At 43.2% G+C, this 27197-nt stretch overlaps 1 protein-coding gene and 1 long non-coding RNA gene across 3 annotated transcripts in view; one reads left to right on the top strand and one right to left on the bottom strand.

Annotated features, from left to right (window-relative positions):
* The window catches only part of LRP5 (LDL receptor related protein 5), a 247483-nt gene that overhangs the window by 53191 nt on the left and 167095 nt on the right, over positions 1-27197 (top strand). For both annotated transcript variants that reach the window (XM_037899525.2, XM_037899524.2), the window contains exon 3: positions 23975-24172. In XM_037899525.2, coding sequence (XP_037755453.1) covers positions 23975-24172 — 198 coding nt within the window. The remainder of the gene's footprint in view (positions 1-23974; positions 24173-27197) is intronic.
* Positions 20716-25177, bottom strand: LOC122466215. The gene is made up of 3 exons (XR_006291568.1): positions 25166-25177; positions 25083-25084; positions 20716-20961 (listed from the first exon to the last, which is right to left on the bottom strand). It is a non-coding gene; the product is annotated as an uncharacterized LOC122466215 (long non-coding RNA).

The following is a 27197-nucleotide window of genomic DNA, read 5'->3' as shown; positions in this document are numbered from 1 at the left end:
ATGGTGCAGGAGTGTGCCCCCTGTTGCTTCCTCTTGCCATGTTCCTGCAGCAGTTTGAGGCCATCGGCACATATGCACAGATCCTTAAAAAGGACAGAGACACCAGGGGGAAAGAGTTTCAGTAGAGCCTGAATGGAATGTACGTTTTGCAAAAATGCTTGTGGAATCCTGCAAAATCTTGCCATTTTCAGAAAGCGCTTTTCATGGGGGGAAACCATTCCTTCTCCCTGCCCTCCTGCCCCCGAGCTGGTGGTATGTGCATCAGCAGTCTGGTAAAGCCACAGCTGAAATGAGTGCTGTGCGTGGTGGCCATTCTGTACTGGGTTACAAAACCCAAGCTTGGAGGTGTAGGCATGCTAAACTCACTGCACGCTGTTCAGGTGATGCTCAGCTCCCCCAGGAAATGGCTGTCTGCCAGAGAGCGCAGTTTGCTGGGTAGGCGGTCCCCTTTGCAACCTTTGCTTGGCAAACATTGGAGGGGGGAAAGCTAGACAAGATGAAATGCAGCTTAAACTGGCCTTGGGTGGGGCTAGGTGCAGCTGTAAGCTAGTGGCTATAGCTGTTTTCCTCTGGAGACTGGGATTCAAATCCTAAATAAAGATTATAGGTGCAAATGAGTTTGGCTGTCTGTAGTGATCCCTCACAGGCATGTCACCGCTTCACTCTGCTCAGAAGAGGCCTAGAATGACTCTCAGGAGTATGGCAGGTCAGGACTGAGGTTGTAGGGGTGCCTGCATTCTGCCTAGTGCTCCCTTGTAGTTTCATGTTTCCCAAACCTACTTAGAAAAGGGATCCCAGACTTAAAGATAGTCAGAAACCCTGCATGTGTGTGTACGGGAGGGGAAAAAAAACATGACAGAGCTTTTAGGTATCGTTGAAATGCATTTAATGTCGAAAGAGAGACAGCATCCTGGAGAGAGACTACATTTTATTCATATAGTCAGTGCTTATATTCAAGCCTAGATCTTAGCTTTTCTACCATTAACTCCTATCTTAAGTATACAAAGTTGGTATGGACAGTGTTAGATCATGCCCCTGTGTGGGTTGTACCAAAGCAGAGGAGCAATGAATCTTAAATGATACTATGTTACAGGACCTAAAGATAGAAACAAAAATGTATATAAAACGGGGGATACTAGTGATGCTATACTCTGGAACAGTGGTTCCCAATCTTTCCAGACTACTGTACCCCTTTCGGGAGTCTGATTTGTCACCCCCATGTTTTGTTTCACTTAAAAACTACTTGCTTACAAAATCAGACATAAAAATACAAAAGTGTCACAGCACACTATCACTGAAAAGTTGCTGACGCTCTCCTTTTTACCATATAATTCTAAAATAAATTGGAATATAATTATTGTACTTATTCAGTGTATAGTATATAGAGGAGTATAAACAAGTCATTGTATGAAATTTTAGTTTTGTACTGACTTCACTAGTGCTTTTTATGTAGCCTGTTGTAAAACTAGGCAAATATGTAGATGAGTTAATGTACCTCTGGGAAAACCTCTGCGTACCCGCAGGGGTACATGTACTCCTGGTTGAGAACTACTGCTCTGGAAAACTGCCCAAACTAATTTTAGGGAGGTTGCTTGGTATGCCTAGTAACGTAAAGAAAAAAAAAATAGATAGAAAGTGTAGAAAGTGTTGCGTGTGTGTGCATGCGTGCACATGCAAAGATTGGGAGATCATCAGAGTACAGGAAATTAGAAGCAGTACAGACCACTTCAAAATGTAAGAGGAGAACTCAGATGTGCTATCCTTTGAAAAGGCAGTGTGACAAAATTAGCTTAAAGAGCCTTTCATTTAAAGGGCCCACCAATGTGGATTTACTATCAGAGCTGATAAGAAAACAAATTGTCAAAAACTGGAAAGGATACGATAAGAAATCCTGGATCTATTAAATCTGCCTCAGTACATATCGCAATATGCAGATCCTACAGAACCCGTTGGAGCTGTATTTTTTTTAAAAAGTAAAACTTCAATTTCAGTAGGAAGATGCAGTTAGCAGAGGTGCAAATATCTTAAATGGAGGTGGAAAGGGCCGTAAACAGTTTTTAAAGCAGGAGTTCTCTCAGCCTTGGGATGCAAACAGGTTTCAGGGGAGGTGTGACCATCCTTCCTTTCTTACTCTTTCATTTAAAAAAATAGCTTCTAGATCATCTGAACGTGAAGAGAACTTTGAGAGTAAAGCAGTGCAATGGGGCCCAAATCTGCAGACAGCCTGGAATAGTGCTGCTAAGGTGGATTCAAACTTGGGGCATTGTGACCTCCTAACAGACGTTGGTGTCACAGCCACTATGTTCCTTCTGTGTTTCCAAATGGGAAGCGGGACCTGGTGTGGCAAATGACTGAAGGGAAACCAAGTAGCTTGGTGATAAGTGTGCAAGTTGCTATTTAACAATGTTCATTGGTCTATTTTCAGTAAACGTGGGAGTACCATCATTCTGGGTATATTAAAGAGCCCTGGATGAGATCTAACATACGTAACTAGTCTGTGCTAGTTACACAGGAGCATATGTGCTTGCAGGCTCAGCACCATGGTATGGAATTTTGAATAACTGAATGCTCTGGAAGGTTCTAGCACGTCCATAAATAAAGTTTACCAAAGGTCTGGCAACCTAGCCTCCCAGGTGCTAGAAAACATATTTCTCTTGGGCAGCCAATGTTGTTCTCATGTTCCCTGATTGCCTGTTGTTCATAGACTATACCAGTGGTTCTCAACTAGGGGTCTGGGGGCTGCGAACAGGTTTCAGGGGGGCCTCTAAGCAGGGCCAGCATTACAGTCACTGGGGCCCAGGGCAGAAAGCTGAAGCCCCACCGCATGAGGCTGAAGTCCAGGGCCCTGAGCCCCACCACCTGGGGCTGATGCTGGAGTCTGAGCAATGTAGCTTTGCAGGGGCCCCTGTGGCATGGGGCCCCAGGCAATTGCCCTGCTTGCTACCCCCTAACACCAGCCCTGGATCTTATATGCAGAAAACCAGCTATTGTGGCACAGGTGGGCCGTGGAGTTTTTATAGCATGTTGGGGCTCTCAGAAGGGAAAAGGTTGAGAACCCCTGGGCTATACCCCCATGCTGTTGTAAACAGGGAGTAATTCTCCAAAAAATGGTCACTGCTTTAAGCAAGAAACACAGAGAATGTTGGGCTGAAGCTGACAAAAAAAATAGTGAGAGATACGAACATCAATTTGAATTCTAGCCTGTGAGATAACCTAGATGTGTCTTATTCTCTTGATCCTTCTACCTTTTCCCTAATTCTGGAAGTGATGATCAGGGAGTGTTTCCAAATTCCTTTCTCTCTGGAAATTGTGTTTTAAGGCCAACACCTAGAGACTGTGTCGGACCATATGTGTGCCTGCATGTAAAGATTAAAATAAATCCTTCAAAGAACTGGTGAAAGTCATTAAACTCTTGTAATCAGTACAGGATTTTCTGATGCACTGAGACAGTATATTAATAATATACAGCTGTTTAATACGTAATATAGCATTCTTTCCCATGCACTTCAAAGCCTGCTCGTTGGATCCCGTTTGTGCATACATGGTATCTAAGGAGAATGACGAGGTGGTAAACAGATTGTTTTATTTACTTTAAAATTGGGCACGAGTTGTAAAAGGGCAGGTGGAGTGCAATGGATTAGTGAGTGCACTGGTATTTTGTTTCTGAACATCCAAATTCAAATCCCAATTTAGGCTATAAGTGAAGCTGAGTTGTCTTCAATGGAAGATGTATGGCTAAATTTTCTGCACTGCTTTGAAAAAAATCTCAACCATCATATGCAGTTATATTCTTATTAGGTGTACAGCGGGTGGGGATTCAGGATCAGAAGCTTCACAAAGGACTCTAACTCTGATTTCCTGGTTTTCATATATTTTTATTTCTGTAGAATTACAATGTAATAATATGACTTCAAATTAATGGGCGAGGATTTAAAGTTTTCCCTCTATTGTAACAAAAGGAAGCTCTCAGATCAAAACATGTTTTTTAAAAAAAAAATGCACATTCACATCCTAAAGTAATGCGATGACCCTGGATGGAGTGGGTTGTTGGCAAGGGGGACTGAACCTATGACCTCTGGATCTAAAACATGAACCTTTGCTACCTGCACTAATCCACCAGTTTGAAGGCTGTAGTAGACTCATAAATCTTGATATGTGGAATGGCCATTGGAGGAGGACAAAGTTCCACTTGTGTTAGTGTGGGCTGACCAAGGTATTTCCTTCTCAAAGGGAAAGGTTCATAGGATCTGAGCTTGACCTGCAAAAATGCTTGTAATCTAAATGGAAAGGACCAAGTATATCTCATTTTAAAACACAAACTTACCCCATCTCTCTAGTGTAGTGCAGCTAAAAGCCAACAAACCCAGCCTGTAGCTGTTTTGGTGTGGCTCACCACTGCATTTGCCACAGCATTTAAACACATTGTCTAGAGCTGTATTGGTGATTGATGCTGATATACTAAGGTCCTAATCCAGCAAAGAATTTATGTATGTGCTTAACTTTAAGCATTTGGGTAGAAGTCAGTGGTACTACTCACATATTTAAAGTTAAGCACATGTTGAGATGCTGTGACAGGTTGAGGCCTAACATATATCAGCATGGTAAGGTAAACTAACTCATCTTCCTCAAAACGCTCCTTAAAACTCTCCTTTGCTGCAAAGCCTACAAAAAGACTTGACAATAGTTAGGCTGCTGGTGCATTAAAACCACTGCTTATCAGGCTGACCAATATTGTTTCCTTGTACTCCCCTATGTGTCTGTATCCATCTCTTCTCTTTAGATAGTGAGCTGCTTGGGGCAGGGAATGTCTTTCTGTTCTGTTTCAGAGTAGCAGCCATGTTAGTCTGTATTCGCAAAAAGAAAAGGAGTACTTGTGGCACCTTAGAGACTAACAAATTTATTTGAGCATAAGCTTTCGTGAGCTACAGCTCACTTTATCGAATGCATCCAGTGAAGTGAGCTGTAGCTCACGAAAGCTTATGCTCAAATAAATTTTAGTCTCTAAGGTGCCACAAGTCCTCCTTTTTCTTTTTGTTCTGTGTTTGTATGGCAACTAGCGCAGTAGGGTCCTGGTCTGTGACAGGATCCTCACCCCACCAATAATCAAAGTAAAGTGCTACAAACAATGTAGCAAACTACAGACAGTGTAGCTACAGACAATGTTTTGACAACCTACTGTAAAGCTAACTTTAGTTCCATTCAAACCACTGGGGGAACAGGAGTAGCAAAAAAAGAAAATCAGTAGAAATTCCAGACCTGTAAATATTACAAATGCGGGATAGAAAAAAACATTTAAAAACTGTAGCAGAAAAGGGTTCCTTTAAGCAATGTGTGCCATTACTGATGGCAAGTTTAAATTATAGTTAAAATGAAGGAGATGTGCCTTTTGAATGAAACTATTTTGATTACAGTGCTTCCTGGAAAGGCAAAGATTAGCTTATTCAGTAAATAGATGTCATTAATAAACTTTGAGTATAAAACTGTTTTGAAACTGTTGGCTAATTGATTGATACAGGGTAATTGGGATGAAAGTATGAAAAGCAGAGTTGTTTGTGAATAATGTAAGAAAAGTAGTCAGCCATAACATTGGTTACAAGTCCTATATCCAGCCTTCTGATACGGCTGTAATCTCTTGATGCTAAAAAGCTTTTGATATAAAGTATGGCCGTATAGCTGCAGACAGCAGTATACTTGAAGAACTTGCGGTTTTTCATTTGTTTTGGTGGGGAAGGTACTTATTCACTCTTGACTTCAGTTAGATGCCCTTGATATGGTGACAGTCAATCTCTGTAAATATCAATTTCGTTTTTCTCTTTAATTTCTTTTCCCCACTCTCTTTTCCCAGGTGTGAACAGGTGACAATTTCAAAAACAGCCACCACTAAGCATAACTCATGGTTCAGACGCAGGATAAAAAAATTGCATTACAGCGAGGTTGAATGGAAATTGCATGGAGAGGGGAGAAAATGCAGGATAGTAGTCTCCTCCCCATAGAAACGCTATCCTCCCCAATGCTCTGCTAGGGGATACCAATGTTACAAGCTGTCACTGGTTCATTACCCTAATAACTGGACACTGTCCTAATTATTGAGAGCTTTAGTTGCCTTTAAAAATTAAACCTCTCATGGTTTTTAAACCGCAACATACACCACTATTTGTTTTGACTCTGCACTGCATCCTTTTTTAAATAGGAGTGGCAAAGAGGTTGTTCTGATGCATGAAAAGTGGCTTTGGGTACCTGCTGCCCATTCTCTGCTTATGATACAATGGTAAGGAGGTAGCTGGGGTCCTGCACTGGGTTCTGCCATCAGCTCCTGCTGCAGAAGATGCCAAAGAGACAGAAGCAGTAGAAGCCAATATTCTTAAAGACGCAGTTCTGAGTTCCCATTACGTATTGTGCATAACTGGAACAATTAGAATAGGGAGGGGTTGACTGGCCACAAACTTATATTGATTTAGTTAAACGTGCAAATTCCTGTGTGAACACTTAGTTCAGTTTGAGTGACTTACAGTAACTCCTCGCTTATCATTGTAGTTATGTTCCTGAAAATTGCTACTTGAAGCGAAACGATGTTAAGCGAATCCAGTTTCCCCATAAGAAGTAGTGTAAATAGGGGGGTTAGGTTTCAGGGAAATTTTTTTCGCCAGACAAATGACTATATTTTATCTATCTATACACAGTATAAGTTTTAAACAAACAATTTAATACTGTACACAGCAATGATGATTGTGAAGCTTGGTTGAGGTGGTGAAATCAGAGTGTGGAAGAGGGTGGGATATTTCCCAGGGAATGCCTTACTGCTAAATGATGAACTAGCACTCCCTTGAGCTCTCAAGGGTTAACGTTAATGTGGCCTCACACTTTAGGAGGCAGCAGGAATGGAGGGAGGGGAGCCAGCATGGCAGAGAGAAACAGAGACACACACTGTGTGTGTGTGTGTGTGTGAGAGAGAGAGACGAGCATTGCCCCTTTAAGTAGGCTGACCCCACTCTAAGTACAACTGCCTTTTTAAGTAGATCAGCAAGTTGAGACAACCGCTGCTGCCAGCAAGCTCCCTCAGTCCTGACCCTTGTCATGTCTGTGTCTCCCCTCTCCCCCGCTCTGTGGAAATGGGGTAAAGGAGCGGGGGAGAGGGGGATACCCTGACATTAGCACCCCTCGTTTTTCCCCCCTCAACTTTGCACAGCAAGCAGGAGGCTCCCGGGAGCAGCTCCAAGGCAGAGGGCAGGAGCAGCACATGGCAGTGGGGGGAGGGACAGCTGAACTGCCGGCAATTGGTAGCCTGCTGGGCGGCTGCCACACAGGGAATTTAGGGGAGCGGGGAGCTGACAGGGGGGCTGCTGGTCCACCCTGCTTCCAAGCCCCCACCGGCTAGCTCCAACAGGCTGCTCTTCCTGCCAGCAGTGGACAAAGCAGACGGCTGCCAAACAACGTTATAAGGGAGCATTGCGGAACTTTAAATGAGCATGTTCTCTAATTGATCAGCAACGTAACAGAACGTTAACCAGGACGACTTTAAGTGAGGAATTACTGTATTTTGGTTTAGCTAAAGTGAAATAAAACTGATTTATCCTGAAATGAGTCTCCACACAGCCTTTTGAACTAATGTAGCTAATTCAGTATAAAATTGCACTGCAAGTTAAACTGGTGCTGCTCTGTCTGTAGAGAAGCCCTGAGCCACTCAGCACCTCCTACAATACATTAATCTAATGTTCTTTACTTTAGTGCCTCATTTCACTCCTCTAAGGCATATCTTAATAGATTAATGTCTTTTGATGTGCTGCCACCTCATACGGATTTGATTTTAAGTTCCATTAATGATCAGTTTGAGCTAAAGAGAACTGTTACCTCTAGAAAAACGCAGAGTAGTGCCTAACGGTGGTTTGTGACTACTTCCCGTAAAGCTTTTGTTTTAGGAAACACTGAAGCAGAAATAAATTAAGGATGGTAGCAGGGTCTCTCTTACAGGAATATGATGCAAAAAATGAATTCTATTTTGAATTGCAGATTAGTTCTTTTGGGACAGATGATACTCCCCTCATGAGTGCCTCCTGTTGGCTGGGTGTGGTGCTGCAATCCTTTTTCCCTCCTGCTCCTGGCACCCTGTGGAGGTTGCCAGCCTAACTAGGCAGGTCTTCAGTGGCTCAGCCCTCTAGCCATGTCACATAGTCAAAAGTGAGCCCCTTTCAGGGGTAGCAAAAGTCCAGCAAGCTACCTTCCCTCACCAGGGTCTTCAGCCCCATCTCTGGGTCCTGTAAATCCTTTTTTCTTCACTTGGGCTTCTAAAGGATCCTTGACCCCTTCTCGGGGCATAGGTCACTTTCCCACTACTTGGGGTCACAACCCGGGGTCACAACCCAGGGACACTATAAACAGCAGCCATGTGTACCGCTTCCTGCAGTTCACTGCTGCTATTCCCTGGGCCTTTTCCCATGTATCCCCTTTCTCTTCACCCCTTATTTCAGGGCTGAAGTTCTCAGATCCTCTTCATCCTCGCTGAATGCCAAATGCCACCCGAACCTGTCTTCTGAGTCTCCCTCAATCTCCTGTGAGCAGCAAGCAGTACCCTCTCCTTGCTGCTCTGGTCCCAGACAAGAACTGACCTGCTCAGGCCCTGCAGCTCCTTTTTATCTGAGCCTGCTGGGCTCTGGTTCGCTTCTTCTATGCAGCCTCTCTCTAGGCAGGCGTGGAAGACCCACCTTAGCTGCTCCTTTCTGGGGCAGGGTGTAGTAGGACTGCAGGCCCTCCAGCGGAGGCCATGGAGGGCCGGGTACACCCCGTCACACTCCTGCTTAAGGGAAAAGACTTTAGGATGGATGCAATATTTGACTGAGTAGAAAGGTGGACTTACAGTTTTGATACTGGACTGGAACTCAGGAGATCTGGGTCCAGTTTCCAGCTCTCACAAACTTTTGTGTGTGACCTTGGGCAAGTCAATTAATGTCTCTGGCCTCAGATAATGATCTATAGGAAGCGGATGATGATACTCTTTCCTGTCCTTTCTTATCTATTCAGATTGTAAACTCTTTGGAACAGTGACTCTTTTTATGTGTGTATATACAACCTCTAGCACAATGGGGGTCCCAATCGTGATGGGGCCTTGTGGTGCTAATATACTATAAACAATAATAAAGGTGTTGTGCAGTTATCGGATTTGTCACTGGTTCCCAGGCAATGTATGATCTTCTGCTCATTGCTGAGACACTTTCTTCCTTATGATTCCATTACTTCCTAGTGACCTAGTCTATAGGCCAAATGTTTTTGCACTCACTATTGTGTGCATAAGTATTTGCAGGATCAGGGCCCTGGTAATTATTGTGCCCTGTGTGTGTATATTGCATGGGAGGGAAGTGGAAGAATCCCACAAATTGCAGACATATCTCACCCACATACCTTCTCAATAGTACAAATTGTCTACAATATAAAGATGAGTAAAGCTGTGCAGTAGGGTTCATGTTGAAGGTATGGGGACTTTGGTGCTTCATCTCTAAAGGTAATACATGAATTCCTTCTGCACAAGATGACTTGTCTCCAATCCAGGGCTTTGGAGCAGAGCCCGGAGCTGGAGCGCAGAGCAGCTCTGGGGCAGTGGAGCTGCAGGTTTTTGCCTGGAGCTGGAGCGGAGCCGGAGCACATCTCCAAAGCCCTGCTCCAACCTGCGAGTTTTAGAATTGGTTTGTTTAGTGACTGACAAGATACCTGCTTTCTGCAAAAGGCTTCTCAGAAAGAATTTAAAAAAAATAAAAATCAGATTGTACACAAGGGGGGAAAGTGCTGACAGTAGTTTAATAAGAATACCATGTGTGGATGGAAAATAAATCAAAAATAGATCAGATTTTATTTCATAGCAACAGTTCTGTTCAGTTCTTTCTCACAGTCATATGCACATATGGTATTCATGGTAGATGCTGAATCCAAGGCCTACTGCCCAGAGTGATTTGCTCAGCCAAGAGCTGTGTCTTTTTCCCCTAAATCTTTATTCTCTTTTGTTGTCCTTTATAAATAAAAAGGGTGTGGTCTAGTGGTTTGGGTGCTGGACTGGGAGCTAGGAGCCTCCTGAATTATGATTCCATTTCTAACACTGACTCACTGGGTGGCCTTAGATAAATTTCCAGTCTTTTCTTCCCCAATTTTCACATGTATGAAATGGGAGTGATATTTCTGTACCTCACAAGGTTGTTGAGAGACTTGGTTAATGTCTGCAAATTGGGGGGGGGGGAAACAACGCTCTCTAAATATAATTATTCTTTATCACATCTCAGAAATCTCAAGGGAAAATACTCAGTAGCACGTCGTTCATGGTATCTTCTCTGCTGAGCATTGACCGTGAAGCTCATTTTACAGGATCACTCAAACTATGAAGCCCATTCTCAGTGGTCTTGTCAACTATTTATAACTTTCCTGTTTTTATAACTTTTTTGGCGGATTTCTTCTTAGCCCAGGAGTGATTGTTTTGGTTTTCCGTTAAAGTTTGAGGAGAAACAGGTCAGCCATTTTTGAGAAAGGGGGGGTGTGTGTTTTGTGGTGGGTGTCACACTTTACTATAATTAAGGCTACGATTTTGTCATGGATATTTTAGTAAAAGTCATGAACAGGTCACAGGCAACAAACAAAAAATCACGGAAGCAGTGACCTGTCCCTGACTTCTACTAAAAACATCCCTGATAAAATGGGAAGGGAGGAGGGTTCAGCACCCTGCCCCCCCACTCCCCGCAGCAGTGGCTGGGAGCTGCAGGGACCCCATTGCCCAGTGGCTGGGAAGGGTCCCCCTGATGCCCTGTGGAGCTGGAAACTGTGCCGCCCCCTCCCCCCCCTTGCAACGGCAGGGGAACTGTGTGTGGGGCCCTGCCGGCGGAGGCTGAGGAGCTGTGGGGGGGGTGGGGGCCCTGCTGCCTAGCAGCTTTGGGCTCCCTCTGCCACTGGCAGCTGGGGGTGGGGAACTGTGGGGAGGTACCCGCGGCCGCTGAGGAGTTCCGGGGTGCCTCTGCGGCTGCTGGCTGGGAGCTGCGGGAGGGTTCGGGGGGCGCAGCTCAGGGGTCACTGCTAGTGGCGGTGGCAGGTCAGTTGTGGGGGTCCTGCCACCCACAGCTGCAGGGCAGCTGCGATAGGGTCCCCCACCACCCGCGGAGGCTTGGCTGCTGCTGGCTCCCCCGCTGCCGGCAGCAGTTGATTAGCTGCGGGGACCCCCAATGTCATGGAGGTCGTTGGAAGTCACAGATTCCATGTCTTCCGCGACATCCATGACATAATCTTTGCCTTAACCATAATAAACAGCGTGGACAATCTTTTTTCGTTTGAAATATTAACAGTTGTAAGGGTTGGATTTTCTAACAAACCAAAAGGATTTAAAAGCTAAAGTCACTGGGAGTTGTGTGCCTAAACCCTTAAGGTGACTTTGAAAATTTCTCCCAGTGCCATAAAGGCTTGAAGCAGACACTTAGAACTTGGCAGAAAGAGGCCACATCTGTGACTTTTTTGTGATCTGGCTAAAAAAGACTGATTTTTTGAAAGTTTCATAAAGGTTTTTTTTTAAGTTTTGCATTCACACCGTGAGCTTTGGTAAGAGGCTGTCCAAGTGTATTGATTGTGTGCATTCCTGTGCAGTCTTCGGAAAATTCATAGGGAGTCCTGCCCTTGTCCATGCAATAGATTAAAGTGCATATGCAAGGATGTGACCCGTCTATCCAGGTACTTATAATTAGGGCACTACCAAATTCACGGTCCATTTTGGTAAATTTCACAATCATAGGATTTAAAAAATCTTAAATTTCATGGTTTCAGATATTTAAATCTGACATTTCACGGTGGTGTAACCATGGGGGTCCTAGCCCAACAGGGGGTTGTGGGGGGTGGTCGCAAGGGGGGAATGAGGTATTGTATTGAATGAGGTAGGGGGCATGGTAGGGGGATGAGGTATGGCCACCCTTACTTCTGCACCTTTGCTGGCAGCAGCACCGCCTTCAGAGCTGGACTCCCAGATAGCAGCCATGGTGCTTCCTTCCACCAGGGGAGGTTTCTGGAAGAGGGTCTGACCTGGCCCTGGGAGCTGCCCACGCAGGGGAAGAGGAAGTCCAATCCTTCCCCAGTCCATCCTGGACTAGCAGCTGGAGCCCAGTGCAAGGTAGGAGCACCTGCCTGAGGCACTCCCAGCCCTGCCCCTCCCTACTTTGGGCCCAGAATTTGGGGGCTAAAGGGACTTTGGGCTGGCTGTGCCTACACCCACTCCCCACCCCGCCCCCCCCCGATCACAGCACCCTGGTCAGTTGTCCACGTTACGCACCCGCAAGGCCGGCCCTTCCCCCTGCAAAAAGTGATGACCCCCTCTTACCATGCCATCTTCACTTCTATGCTGCTGGTGGTGGTGGTGCTGCCTTCAGAGCTGGGCACCCGGCCAGCAGCTGCCACTCTACACTCTTCAGCCGCCCAGCTCTGAAGACAGTGCAGAAGTGAAGGTGACAATACTGCGATCCCCCCTGCAATAGCCAGATTTCGCTGTCGAAAGCAGACTTCATGGTCAAGAGCAGATTTCACGGTCCGTGACAAGTTTTTCCCAGCTGTGAATTTGGTAGGGCCCTACTTATAATGATCCCTGTCACTGTAGTGTTTGTGCGCCTCCCATTATTTAATAAATGAGTGTATTCTCTTCCATCTCAGTCACTAACAAGCAGGCTTAGGCTGCTTGTGTTTGTGTGTGTTTTAAAGGAATGAACCTGAGAATGAAGGTACTATTCTGAGCACAGAGAGGTCCGTTTTACGATTGGCATTGAATGTGGCAAGATTAATGGTGGCTCTTATTTCTTCTGACGGAGAGCTCCATGTTCTCGGTCTAGAACAGGAAATTCCATACAAAAAGGACTACGTTCAGTGAACATCAAGGTTGCAAAGTGAAGTGCTTGAAAGTGAGGAAATGGTAAAAATGAGGTAGCCTGAGCAACATTGTTTCCACCTTCCTGGGGGTACGTACACGCTATTCTACTAGAGCAGTGTTTTTCAGAGTTCAGAGCAGCATGTAAGGCACCGGGTTGCCTTGCTTAGCACCCAGGGACCCTGGCGGCTCTGGTCAGCACATTAAAAGTCCTGTCAGCGGTGCTGCCCAGCTAAGGCAGGCTAGTGCCAACCTGTTCCGACACCACATTGCACCCCGGAAGCAGCCAGCAACGGGTCCGTCTTCTAGGCAGGGAGGCCATAGGCCTCTGCATGCTGCCCCCACCCCGAGCACCAGCTCCACACTTCCACTGGCCAGGAACCGGCCAATGGGAGCTGGGTGTGGGGGGAAACTGGGCCTGCGGGCGAGAGCTGCACAGAGCTGCTTGCGAGCCTCTGCCTAGGAGCCAGATCTGCGGCTGGCTGCTTCTGGGGCGCAGCGTGGTCCGTGGTTCCAGGACAGGCGGGAAGCCTGTCACTGCACCTCTGACTGGGAGCCACCGGAGGTAAGTCCGCTCCCCAACCCCGTGCCCCAATCCCCTGCCCCAGCCCTGAGCCCCCCAAACCCCTCATCCCTGGCCCCACCCCAGAGCCTGCAACCCCAGCCCAGAGCCTTGCCCCCCTCCCGCACCCCAACCCCCTGCAGCCCCAGCCCTGAGCCCCTTGCACACCCCAGACCCCTCATCCCCAGCTCCATTGTGTCATGGGCATCAAGAATTTTCTTCAACTGGGTCCCCAGAAAAAAAAGTTTTAAAACCAGTGTACTAGATGATCATATCCTACTTTTTATGCAGGACCCTGGATCTTTCAGTGCTCAAGATGTTAAGATTTCTTCTTATTGTGGTGATGATTGTTTGTTTATTTTTTGAGGGTTTTTTTTTTACTCACATGGACTGGTAGTGGGCAAAAAACAGAAGTTTTAAATATGTATTAAACTCAGCATCCCTGGAACGTAACTGACAGATCCCAGGACAGATCCTCAGCTTGTGTAAATCAGAATTGCTTCATTGAAGTCAATGGAGATATGCTGATTTACAACAGCTGAGAGTCTGGCCCCGTGTGTGTGTTGGGGGGGAGTGGGACGGATGGATGGGACAGGACAGGACTCTAAGATTAGTGACACAGTGCTTCATATGGGGAGATGGCACAACTCTTCCAGCTTCCTGATGACAGGAGGGATGAATTATCAGGAAATAAGAATTGACCTGCAGGTTTATGCTAAAGGAAGTATGGTTTCCATCCTGTTTTGCTCCTGCACCTGGAATTTTTAAATGAGCTAAGCAGGCAAAATAGAGGCCCTGGGAGTGCAATTTGGCCATTTTTCCAGGCATCTATCAATCATGTTCTTCAGACACATTAAACTCCATTGAGGCCCAGATTCAGCATGATACTTCAGCATGTCCCACAGCCTAATTACTCATTGTCTTCAACGGGACTACACATATGATTAATTTTCCTCCTGAATAGGGGCTTTGGTAATAAAATTTTGAGCTACTGTGCTTATTTGACTGCTGGACCAGCCAGTTAAGGGTAGGTTTTATTAGCTCCGTTGAGTCTAGTAAGCTTTTGGTTACAAAAGTTTGACTGGATAGTTCAGAAGTGTTTTTGCGCTCAGAAAGAGACCTACCTTTTCTCACTGATACAGCTCCTGTGGGGTTTAATTTGTTTGTTCCCTAGCATATGTTTAGTCTAACAAAATATGATTCAATTTAGGGCCAGCATTAGTCAGTGCTGTCTGTGTTCTATTTTTGTTTTAATGTAATTTGAAAAGCTTAATGAAGAAACACCTCGAACTAGGGAGGGCTAAACCCAAAGAGGAGGAGGTGATGAGAAGCACTTGTATCCTTAAAGGAGAAGTAAAATAAGTTTAGGATCAGTCACCTTAGCTTGTTTATTCCCTGCTCATTTGGTGAAACATTTATGGTGAGTATTGATCGCTGGAGGATCGCTGTGCTGGCTGTGGATCAATGTGTGCTCCTGCCTAAAAGTGCCTCATTTTTATTACCTCTGCAACTGTCTGAATGGTTCATAAAGAAATAAAAGTTATTTGTAACCTGAATGTTAATCATTTCTGCAGAGCCTGGCAAATGTTACCATGTTCTTATCTTCCAGCTGCTATCCACATGGAAGCAGAGCTGGGTGCATAAAATCAAATGTGTCACTGTGATTTGTTAAGGCACAATTATGGGACTGTTTGTTTTAAAACATTGTCAGCTTTGGATGATTGTCTGAAGCATCTTTACCCATGGCTGTAACTTGTAACTTTTATGGAAGCACTCTGGTGCTTTGTTTGTTTAAATAAAGTCACGCAGGTTGTGTTTATCCTTCAGGGTTGGATACTCTGTAAAATTAACACCCATAAGATGTTCTAGCGAATAATGTTCCTGGAAGCCTATTATATCCCGTGAATTTTTTGTAAAAAATCGTAAATGACACCTTGGTTCAGATCTTTAAGTGCTTAGCACCCAGAAGTAGGGCCACATTTTCAAAAGAACACAGCTTCCATATAAGCACCTAAATAAAATGGCCAGATTTTGTCATGTGGTAAGCTTCCATTGTGAGTAGTGGGAGATGCTGGGTGCTGAGCAGTTGACAAAATCTGGCTACTTCATTTAGGTGCCTTAGGTCTTGTGTACGCACATGTTGCACCAATAATCATTGCAGCCTTCGTAAGTGGATGTTCTTAAATTGGTTTAAATATCTGTTATCAGGCGAGTTTAAGTCCATTACTTACTGGGCAGTGGCACATCCTGTTGTGATTAATTGTTTTAATGGCTCATAGTCAGGAAGGATGTTGGCCAGTCACTTATAAGATTTATACCTATGGTAGAGAATGAGATTCAAACAGCTGAGTTCTAATCCTAGCTCTTCCAGTTTTTGATGATGATAATACCTGCCTCTCTTCATCAGTAGACTTTCAAAGTGCTTTTCAGAGGTGGTATTATCCCCATTTAACAGATGGGGAAACTGAGGCATATAGGGTAGAAGTGACTTGGCCAAGTTCACCCTGCAGACCAGTGGCAAAGCTATGGATAGGACCGAGGTCTCCTGTGTCCCATTCAGTGCCTGATCCACTAGGCAACGCTGCTGTCATATGAGGCACCTCACTGCTGCTTTCTGCCACAGTTTACCCGTCCCTAAAAATGAAGGTATTGTTTACTTATGTTCCTATAAGGATTGATAAATGTTGCAAACAGTGCTTTGAAAAAGCAAAGTGCTTAATGTAAAAGCTGTATTTGAACATTGCATGAATTAGGAAAATTTAGTATCGCTGTATCAATGTGGATTTTTCTTCACTGAATTCTGCTCTTGAGATTTCTCAGGTACCATGCCCCAGCTGTTTCCCTGGCGCAAACAGGTTCAATAGAAGCCTCCGATGTTCTTTTATTTAGCAGGTCCATGGGTTAGTTTGAGGGTGGGCCTGAAGCCTCAGTCTTGCCAACTGTGATCACATCGGGAAAAGTTTTTTTTTTAATATTTTCATTACATGCAACAGGTTCATGTTCCAGTAACACATTCATGGCCCCTCACGCTACAAAGGCATGCTTTATGACTATGCTGATTTGTTAATTACCAGGCGTTCATGCTAAGCAGTCCTGCTGCTTAACGTTTTTTCTTCCATTCTCCTGCTTGTGAATTTCAGGCTTCTAGATGAACTTCCAACTCCTTGCCTTTCCCCCTCTCCCTTCCCTTGGCACAGTTCTTTGGTTAGTTACGGTAAAAGCAGTAAAAGACCCTCTCAGCTGGCTTCTTTTCCACACCGCTTAACTAGATTTGTGAGCATGTCAGTCTGCTAGAATGCCTGAGGATTTCTGAGCTTGTTTCACAGACCTACACTGACCTATTTTAATGTCCAGACTCTTCTGGTAAACTCTTGTTCTAATGGTATTGTTCCAGCAGAGTTTGCTAGGGCTGCTTTAGCTAAGCTTATGTCAGTGTTTCCATAATAAACTTGTTTTTTTCCTGGGGTTTATAACTCTCCCAGATAATTTCTGTTTTGGGTTGCACCTTGGCATACAATATCTCAGCCAGGATCAGATTTGTACTTAATTTGATTTGAACTGATTTTACGACTTTCTGTAAGACAGAAGGAGGGTAAAAAAAGTCCGTACTTTGTGATCTTAGTATTCTCACGTAGACAAAGACTTTAAATGTGACCTTTTATTAGTTAGTGCATGATATAGATCTCTGTGTAGTACTTCTGATTATTTGACCAGTACAAAATCAGAACAGCCAAGATGTTACACTGGGAGGAAAGATGAGCCAATGATTAGTAACAGGGACTAAGGAGACATAGGTTCAATTCCCAGCTCCACACAGACTTCATATGTGATCTTGGGCAGTTACTTAGCATGACTGTGCCTTAGTTCCTCATCTGTATAGTAGGAATAATGGCCCTTCTCTACCTAACGGGGTGATGAGAATAAATGCATCAAATGCTCAGGTGGTCACAGATACTGTGGTAATGGGGCTGTATAATTCTATATAAAATAGGAAACATTTTTAAAAACTACTGTGTCTTTCCAGTCGAAATACTCATTAAAATGATAGTACTCATGCCTAATGCAGATATGCAGAATAATAGTGACTGGATTGTAAAATAGAAGTTGGTATTACATGGCACCTTTTGTACTACAGGTTAAAAAACACAAGGGATCAAGTATAAGAGAAAAATGACCGATTGCAGAAATGTTGATAACGTTACCATTTCACTGCCTGTTGATCTAGTGATATTTCTTTTGGCAAATGCCCCTGGGAAAATTGCTAGACATTCCTTGCAGGTTTCTGTTACCCTTGGACCATATTATATTGTTGGGTATGTCTGCGTGTAGCTCCCATTGAAGTCTGCGTTTGTGCAACTCCTCTTGAATTCTACAGGAGTCATGTGCACATGGCTGAGGATGAATAAGGTCCCTGGTAATCTGCTAAATATTGGGAGTATAGTTAGTGTGCAGGCAAATCAAGCAAACTTCATGCAGTGTGTGGGTTTCCAGTTGTATTGTGTAACTTATTGGTTTAGTCCTGTAAAGCTCTGCATGGCCTGAGACTTGTCCTCTTGTGGAACCGTGCATCAGCTCATGCTATATGGCCACAGCTGGGGTCATCAGCATCTCCCAAGCTGGAACCCTTTTGATATAAAAGAAAAAGGCAGCTGCTGGCAGGATGTGCTTCTTCAGGGCTCCCTGGGCTTTGGAACTTGCTTCCCAGCTTCATCGGAAGATGCTGCTGAAGGGGTATTTTTAGGGAAGATGGCATATTTTTCCTTCTTTGTTTCCTTCTTCTGTAAGGTTTAATTAGTTCCTGCTGTGCATGCAGGAGGTTGCTGCTGGTTTTATTTTTGAGTTTACTTTTAAATAATTGTCATGGACACTTAGAGCTCCTTTTTGGTTTGTGTTTATAAATCTAAATATATTCATGATGAGTGAGGGGTTACTATAACTATTTAATATAGTGCATAGTCATTTTTAATTTGCAGGTTTCCAACTGGACATGGTAAGAGATTCTTGACTCTTCTGTAACAGTTTTCACTGGATTGGTGGTTCCTTTAAAAAAAAAAAAATTACCATACAATTAAACTAGTATAAATCCACAGAAGCCAGGACATTTTGGCATCAAGGCTATTGCCTCGCCCAAAATATCTGAGTTCAGAGCAGCAGTGCCTAGTCACAGTATCCTGATCTAGGCTAGGATTTGGAAGATGTCAGCTGATACATGTTAAGTCTAATGTAGGCCTGATCTACACCTAAATCTTAGGTTGACCTAGCAGTCTTGCTCAGGGGTGTAAAAAAAAATTTCATGTAAAGTTTACCATTGTTTTCAGGGGAGTTTGAATCAGGCCGTATAAAGAATACTTTGCACTTCAATGTCTTCTTCTGAAGATCCAAAAGCATTTTCTAAGCTTCAGACATATTCTTTCTGTTTACATATTTTATATGAACTTGAATTACAAGCAAGAGAAAAAATTCCAAATGAGGAGAGAGGGAAAGATTAAGACTATGTAATTCAGAGATAACACATAATAAGGGACAAAATAGGAGATGTATTTGGGAAGTAATTTATGGAACATCAGAGTTTATTCTTTCTCAAAATTCTGGATTGCAGAAGCATCCAATGAAATTAAAAGGAACCAAATGAAAACCAATCCAAGGAAAAACTTTCTCTCTCTCCCCCACTCCATAATTAACTTGTGGAACTCACTGTCAAAAGTTTTTGATGCCAGTGGCCTAGTGGGATTCAGAAAAGGATTTGATATTGATAGTTCATTTTTGTTTCGTTAGAATAAATAAAAGTATCCATTTATGGGATCTCACCACTGTGCAAATTGTTTAAAATGAGGTGGGTGAGGGTAATATCCTTTTATGGGACCAACTTCTATTGGTGAGAGAGACAAGCTCTTCAGCTTACACAGAATTTGAGATTTTCTCTCTCACCAACAGAAGTTGGTCCAATGAAAGATATTATCTCACCCCCTTGGTCTCTCTAATATCCTGGGACTAATAAAGCTACAGCACCAGAACCTAGAATTGTTTAAACTGACACGTACAACGGTGGAATGCAGTCTGTTCACTTCTTCTGTCAAGCAATGTAATCAAATACGAACATTCCAATACATTGGCTTCTGCCTCAGTTCCAGTATCTCTCTTCAAGGCCAAAGGAAACAAGTGGATCTTTTTTGGACAAGGGAATAATAGTTTCCACAGGTCACATTAGGTAAAAATGTCAGGGATATAAACGTGCATGTTTTATGGCATAAGCCAACCACGAACTGACCCTTGTTAGAAAGAAAATGTCCCTACACAGCCATGTTGTTCCATGATTGCCAGCGTGGGATTGCTTGCACCTTCTTCTGAAGCATCTGTTAAGGACCAGTGCTGGTGACAAGATACTAGACTAGATGGATGATTGATCCAATCTGGTGTGGCATGCTGTAGAAGAAATAATTTTTATTAGGGCTAGCAAATTATCAAAAAAATTAATCGCGATTAATCGCACTGTTAAACAATAATAGAATACCATTTATTTAAATATTTTTGGATGTTTACTACATTTTGAAATGTATTGATTTTAACTACAACACAGAAAACAGTGTACAGTGCTCACTTTATAATTACTTTTTATTACAAATATTTGCGCTGTAAAAAACAAAAGAAATAGTATTTTTCAATTCACCTAATACAAGTACCGTAGTCCAATCTCTTTATCATGAAAGTTGAACTTACAAAGGTAGAATTATGTACAAAAAAAACTGCATTCAAAAACAAAACAATGTAAAACTTTAGAGCCTACAAGTCCACTCAGTCCTATTTCTTGTTCATGCAATCACTCAGACAAACAAGTTTGTTTACGTTTGAAGGAGATAATGAAGGAGATAATGCTGCTTCTTGTTCAGAATGTCACCTGTAAGTGAGATCGGGCGTTCACATGGCACTGTTGCAGCCAGCATCGCAAGATATTTACATGCCAGATGGTCTGCAGATTCATATGTCTCTTCATGCTTCATCCACCCTTCCAGAGGACATGCGTCCAGGCTGATGACAGGTTCCGCTTGATAACGGTCCAAACCAGTGCGAACCGATGCATGTTCGTTTTCATCATCTGAGTCAGATATCACCAGCAGAAGGTTGATTTTCTTTTTTAGTGGTTCGGGTTCTGTAGTTTCTGCATAGGAATGTTGCTTTTTTAAGACTTCTGAAAGCATGCTCCACACCTCATCCCTCTCAGATTTTGGAAGACACTTCAGATTCTTACAGCTTGGGTCGAGTGCTGTAGCTGTCTTTATAAATCTCACATTGGTACCTTCTTTGCATTTTGTCAAATCTGCAGTGAAAGTGTTGTTAAAATGAACGTGTGCTGAGTCATCATCCGAGACTGCTATAACATGAAATATATGGCAGAATGTGGGTAAAACCAAGCAGGAGACATACATTTCTGCCCCAAGGCGTTCAGTCAGAAATTTAACTAACGCATTATTTTTTCAACGAGTGTCATCAGTATGGAAGCATGTCCTCTGGAATGGCGGCTGAAGCATGAAGGGGCCTACAAATGTTTAGCATATCTAGCATGTAAATACCTTGCAGTGCTGGCTACAAAAGTGCCATGTGAACACCTGTTCTCACTTTCAAGTGACATTGTAAATAAGAAGTGGGCAGTGCTGTCTCCCATAAATGTAAACAAACTTGTTTGTCTTTGTGATTGGCTGAACAAGAAGTAGGACTGAGTGGACTTGTAGGATCTAAAATTTTACATTATTTTGTTTTTGAGTGCAGTTATGTGACAAAATAATCTACATTTGTAAGTTGCATTTTCATGATAAAAGAGATTGCACTACAGTACTTGTATGAGGTGAACTGAAAAATACTGTTTCTTTTGTTTCATTTTTACAGTGCAAATATTTGTAATAAAAATAATCTAAAGTGAGCACTGTACACTTTGTATTTTGTGTCGTAATTGAAATCAATACATTTGAAAATGTAGAAAAACATCCAAAAATATTTGATACATTTCAATTGGTATTCTGTTGTTTAACAGCGCAATTAAAACTGCGATTAATGATTTAATTTTTTTGAGTTAATTGCCTGAGTTAACTGAGATTAATTGACAGCCCTAATTTTTACTCTTTAACTTTTGGGAATTTTGAAACTTCCTATTTCCCCCCTGCATTCAAGCCTTTCTTCGTGACATGTTTCAGCTGCAAATATAATTGATTATTTCTGACCGGGAGACTAACACAGAAAGACATGAGTTGTCTGAATGTATGCACTTGGGAAAACAAAACCAAGGGAAGGCCAGTCTGCCTCCCCCACTTACCCTCCCGTGATCTCTTTTCTCTTTGTTCTAAGATAAATGCTGCTCAACAGTTACTGAATTACTTTTAAGTCCTCTAGACAGGATTGTGAATAGAAAACTTGTTTAAATGTCAATGAAATGGTAAGAAAATGGCACCTGCTTGAAAACGTGGTTTTCTGTGTTGCCTCCTAAGACTTAGGTTTCTAAGACTTCACTTTATTATCTTGAATCTTTGAAAATGTGACATTTAATAGGCAATTTTTTATTACTTATTTGAACAAATGGCATTTGCTACAAATCATAAATGGATGGTTGCTCCAATGACTGTGCTGCTTTTGAAACCAGCATTGTGTTTCAAAGTGTATCTATCCTGTTGCAACTTCAGATTATACCCAGCATATTAAATTCATGCTTGAATTTATTTCTAATTTGGCACACTTTATGATTGCTATTTAAATGCCTTGGGCACACTTCACCAAAGGTGCCTTATAAATCAAATTTATACCCCATGTTTCTTTCTCCAGTGGTTTGTTGTGTCCCCTGTGATACAGCAGCTAGCTTCAATGGTTTTTTGTTTTTGTTTTATTACATTGAATTTATTACGTTGAATCAAACATTGTTATAATTTTCTATACCTATAGTTGGAAAACGGTTCAACTCCCTGGATACTACACTAGATTAGATGTTTATTTAACTAGTTGTAAACTGAAACATTTGCTGCTGTTCGGTATTTAGAGGCCCTTCCCAAAATATAGGGGCCAATTATGCTAGGTGTTTTAAATACACCTACTGTGAGACAATCCTTCCCCTGAGGAGCTTGCAGACTGAATAAACAAGAAAGACAAGGGGTAGGAGAGAAGGGAGTATGATTAGTCCCGTTTTGCAGATGGTGAACTCAGACGAAGGCCCTGTCTACCTGAGAGTTTTACCAGTTATGTTGGTATAACCCTCTCTTCCCCATTGTGGACACCTTTATTCCAGTATATAGAATGGCATTTTTGGGTTAGCTTGAATCCCTTACTAAAGTGATATAAGATTGGTTTTTTTTGTTGTTGTTGTTTGGGTTTTTTTTAAAAAGCACTCTTACACCAGAATGAATGTGGCCACACTTGTGGGTGAGGGAAGGCACGGCTGGTACTATCAATATAACTTTGTATCAAAGGGGTAGCCTTGTTAGTCAGTCTGTATCCATAAAAACAACAAGGAGTCTGATGGCACCTTAAAAACTAACAGATTTATTTGGGCATAAGCTTTCGTGGGTAAAAAACCCACTTCTCCAGGCATCTGAAAAAGTGGGGGTTTTTTACCCACAAAAGCTTATGCCCAAATAAATCTGTTAGTCTTTAAGGTGCCACCAGACTCCTCATTGTTTTGAGTATAACTCTGATGATTTAAGGTCCCATCTTAGCTGTGAGGGAAGGGAAATGTTTCTTGCTTCTTGTATATTCTTTCAGATTTATGCACATAGAATTAAAAGTTAAATATAAATATGAGGTGAACTAAGAGAGCTTTCACCTGGTGATGTCTGTATTCCAGATTCTGTGCTGTTGGGGTGACCTGGCTGATGCTGATAACACAGAGCAAGGGTTTGCTTTCTTTGCTTCATAGTGCTTTAGGTGATAGCAAAATCATAAGCTGCTAACTGAGGAAAACCAGAATCCTGAACTCAAGCCTGGGTATGAAAAAAAAAAAAAAGAAAGAAAGAAAGAACTGACTGTTATAAACCAAAATTTTAAAATGAGATGTAGCTAGTATACAGAAACATTCAGTTTATTTATTTAAAAGAACACCACCATTTACCTTCATTCTTTCCTTGTGGTCCACAGACTTGCAAAAATTTGAGCGCAGTTACTATAATTATATGAGCTAATTGGCCAGCCGGATGCACAGTTGGTCGCTTGCATGTGTAAATGTGATTAGTACATGCAGTTGCAGTAGTTGAGCCTGCGAATGAGGCACACAGTTGTACATGCTTTTGACGTTCCGACTCTACTCTAAGATTGAGAGATGAATGGTAATCTCTCATACAATGTGGAAAGTTTATGAAATACATTGTCCTATTGCAGGAACTTGTTGGAACCACTGGAATTTCGGTTTAAGTTTGTGTGTGTGTTTGTTTAGTAAAAGCTTTGGGGTATTTGTGTAATTATGCCACTGTACAGTAATATTAAAAATAACACTTTAAACTTCAGACGTGATTGCTACTTTCAATGAGTGAGCATTTTAACTTCTTAACACACTCTCTTTTTTTTTTTTTTTTTAGGTACATGTATTGGACGGACTGGGGAGAAACACCCAGAATAGAACGGGCAGGAATGGATAGCAGCACTCGAAAAATAATTGTTGATTCAGACATTTATTGGCCTAATGGACTCACAATAGATCTTGATGAGCAGAAGCTGTACTGGGCTGATGCAAAGCTGAGTTTCATTCATAGAGCGAATCTGGATGGTTCCTTTAGGTACGTTTCCTGTTGGTCTGTATCAGTTTGTGAGAAGGGTGTGTGCACTTGCGTGTATGCGTGCATGTTTGCATTTTCATAACTAGCATTTATGCTAGTGCTTTTTTCACTAGTCATTTATAACTGTGTATATCTACCTTATTAATCTTGCTAACCTTTATCATTAGCCTGCATGTGAATATGTATTAATTCCTGGCATTCATATGACTGGTTCTATTTTTGTTAAAGAATAATTAGAATATTTGCATCAGCATTCTACTGTAGGCCAGTTACAGCCTTCCCCCACAGTATAATTTTTCTGCTCTAGGCACATCTATATATTTTAAAATGATTACAGATGCCTATCCAAGGCTCCAGGTGCCTTACCACATCATTAAAGATATAGTAAAGTTCCAGCAGTGTTAAAATAATTATTTTAACAGGAACTCAGCCAGCTAGCCACCTACAGAAATCCATTCCACCCCTTCAGCATTATTGGGAACATCCCTCAGCCTTCTCCAAACACTCTGTTGAACAAGTGTCTTCTGCAGCATGCCCAGTAATCAAGTTTGTGCTGTTTTGGACTAAGTGTTGGGAGCAGGTTCCAGAAGCTCTGAGCCATCATAAAGAATGCCCTGCCAGTCACCCCATCTGTTGTATTACAAAGGGGATCCTACTAGAGCTTCCCTGCTGACCACAACTGTGGTTGTCTGCCATGGGGAGTGAGGTAATCCCTCAGGGAGGCTGGTCCCGGGCTTGTTAGGGCTTTATAGATTGTAACCAACACTTTAAAATCCACCCAGAGACCAAATGCAGATCCTGGTCCACTGGTGTCATAGGCTTCCAGCAAGATGCCCCACTCAATAAGCAACCCACTGCATTCTGCACCAGTTTCAGTCTCCCAGTGGCTTTAAGATGTAGCCACATGTACATCTGCCAGATTAACAAAACGCCATCTGGTGTGATTGAAATAATCCGAATTAATTTAAAAGGACCTTATCCTGTTATTTAGACCTCAAACTTTGGTATCCAAGAAGTGCTTTATTAAACAGTCAGATATCCTTCTGGTGAGGAGAGCATGACAGAAGTAAATCTTCCTGTGAACTTAATTTGTTTGGCCTTTTTAATTTTTAAATTATTTAATATTACTACAATAAAGGGAGAATTATTTTTAAAGGCAAAAGGGGCAATAGGGCACCCGACTCCCCTTTGTACCTTTGAAAATCTTTCCCACAGATCCTAAATGCCAACACCACCTAATGCACTGTCTGCATGTATGGGAAGCTGTGTGTGTGCTCCTCATACTGAATGTTAAACACATGCACAGCGTTTGTTCAAAATGAAGGGACCATAAGCATTCAGAATTCCATCGTCCGGCTTGAATCTTCTCTCTGTCCTGAAACCCCACTTGCGATGTTGACATTGTGGCCATTGCTCTAAAGCAGGGGGCTCAAACTCAAATGACCACGAGGGCTACATGAGGGCAAGTACATTGGCCCGAGGGCCGCACCACTGACCACACCTCCCCCCGCTGCTCTGGCCCTGCCCCCACTCCACCCCTTCCGTGAGGCCCCGCCCCTGGCCCCATTCGAACCCCTTTCCTGAAATCCCCACCCCAACTCTGCCCCTTCCCTGCTCCCAGGGCGTGCAGGAGGGGTGTGGGGTGTAGCAGGGGGTTCGGCCGCAGGAGGGGTTCAGGGGGCAGGTCTGGCCCGGCGTGCACCAAGCAGGCTCCCTGCCTGCCTACCCTGCCCCCACGCCGCTCTGGGAAGCGGCCGGGACCTGGGGGGGGGCCCACAGGGGTCTGTGTGTTGCCCTGGCTGCTCCTCCACGTACCTCCCTAGAAGCTCCCATTGGCCAGGAATGGGGAACCGCGGCCAACGGGAGCTCCGGGGGAGGTACCTGGAGGTGCAGCCAGGGCAACACACAGACCCCTGTGCCCCTCCTCCACCAGGTCCTGGCCGCTTCTCAGAGCGGGGCTCTGCCCCCGGTGCTCACCGGGCCAGAGCCGCTCTAGGTAAGTGCTGGGGGACCGGGGGGGCCGCAGGGAGCTGGTGGGCTGCAGAAAACAGCCCCACGCCCGCTGCGTGTTTGAGACCCCTGCTCTAAAGGAAAGCATCCTGGAGATGTAAACTGTCTAATGCAGTGGTTCCACACACCCACACACCCCCTGTATGACCCTGAGGATGTCACTTGGGCTGCGGCTGTGTGTTGATTGGGCCACGGGTCTAATGTTAAAACATAGCAGAACGGAGGCTCAAGTTGGTAACAACTGCTATCCCAATGGGAGAAAAAACGCGAGGGCAAAATAGAAATTATAGGTACATCTGTATAATATACATGATTCGTGTATTTCAGATAACCAAAAATTCCCTCTTATGAAGCCAGTTATCCAACCTGTTAAAAATACAGATAGATTTTGTATTATGCACCTCTTTTTATACCACTATAATATAAAATAAAATGTAGTACATCTTTCATGTGAACTGTATTCCAGAGTGCTTTAGAGAAAGGTATACCGCATCTCAGGTTTCCCATCTGTGAAATAGGGGCAGTGATACTGACCATCTTTGTTAAAACGCTTTGAGATTTACTGATGCAAAAGGCTTTAAAAGAGCTGTGTGCTGCTATTAATAGTAATAATAATCACAAAGTTAGTAACACAGAGGGAGCTGCAGAGGTAGTGATGAGGGAGGGAAACTTTTCAGATATGGGATAATATTTCAAAGACTTGTAGCTGATTCAGAGTTTTTAGGGCATGTGCTATCTCACTATGAACTGACATTCTGCACAATTTAATGTATCTGAAATGGTTTGTTTTTTAAAAGAGGTTATTTTGGTTATTTCTCAATTTTAAATATGATCCTGTGGTTCCCTTGTGCACACAACTCCCATTGACTTCACTCCAAATTATTCATGTGTAAGGATGTTCAGACAATAATTAGTAAGTAGTGTTTAATTCGCTTATATTATGGAGGAGAAAGGCAGCGAGTATCCTGAATGCTCATATCCAAATAGGGCCTTCCATTTCAAAGGAACTCTGTCC

The sequence above is a fragment of the Chelonia mydas genome, chromosome 6 (genome assembly GCF_015237465.2).
Source record: "Chelonia mydas isolate rCheMyd1 chromosome 6, rCheMyd1.pri.v2, whole genome shotgun sequence".
Taxonomy (NCBI): domain Eukaryota; kingdom Metazoa; phylum Chordata; order Testudines; family Cheloniidae; genus Chelonia; species Chelonia mydas.
This window is presented reverse-complemented; position numbering and strand designations above follow the sequence as displayed.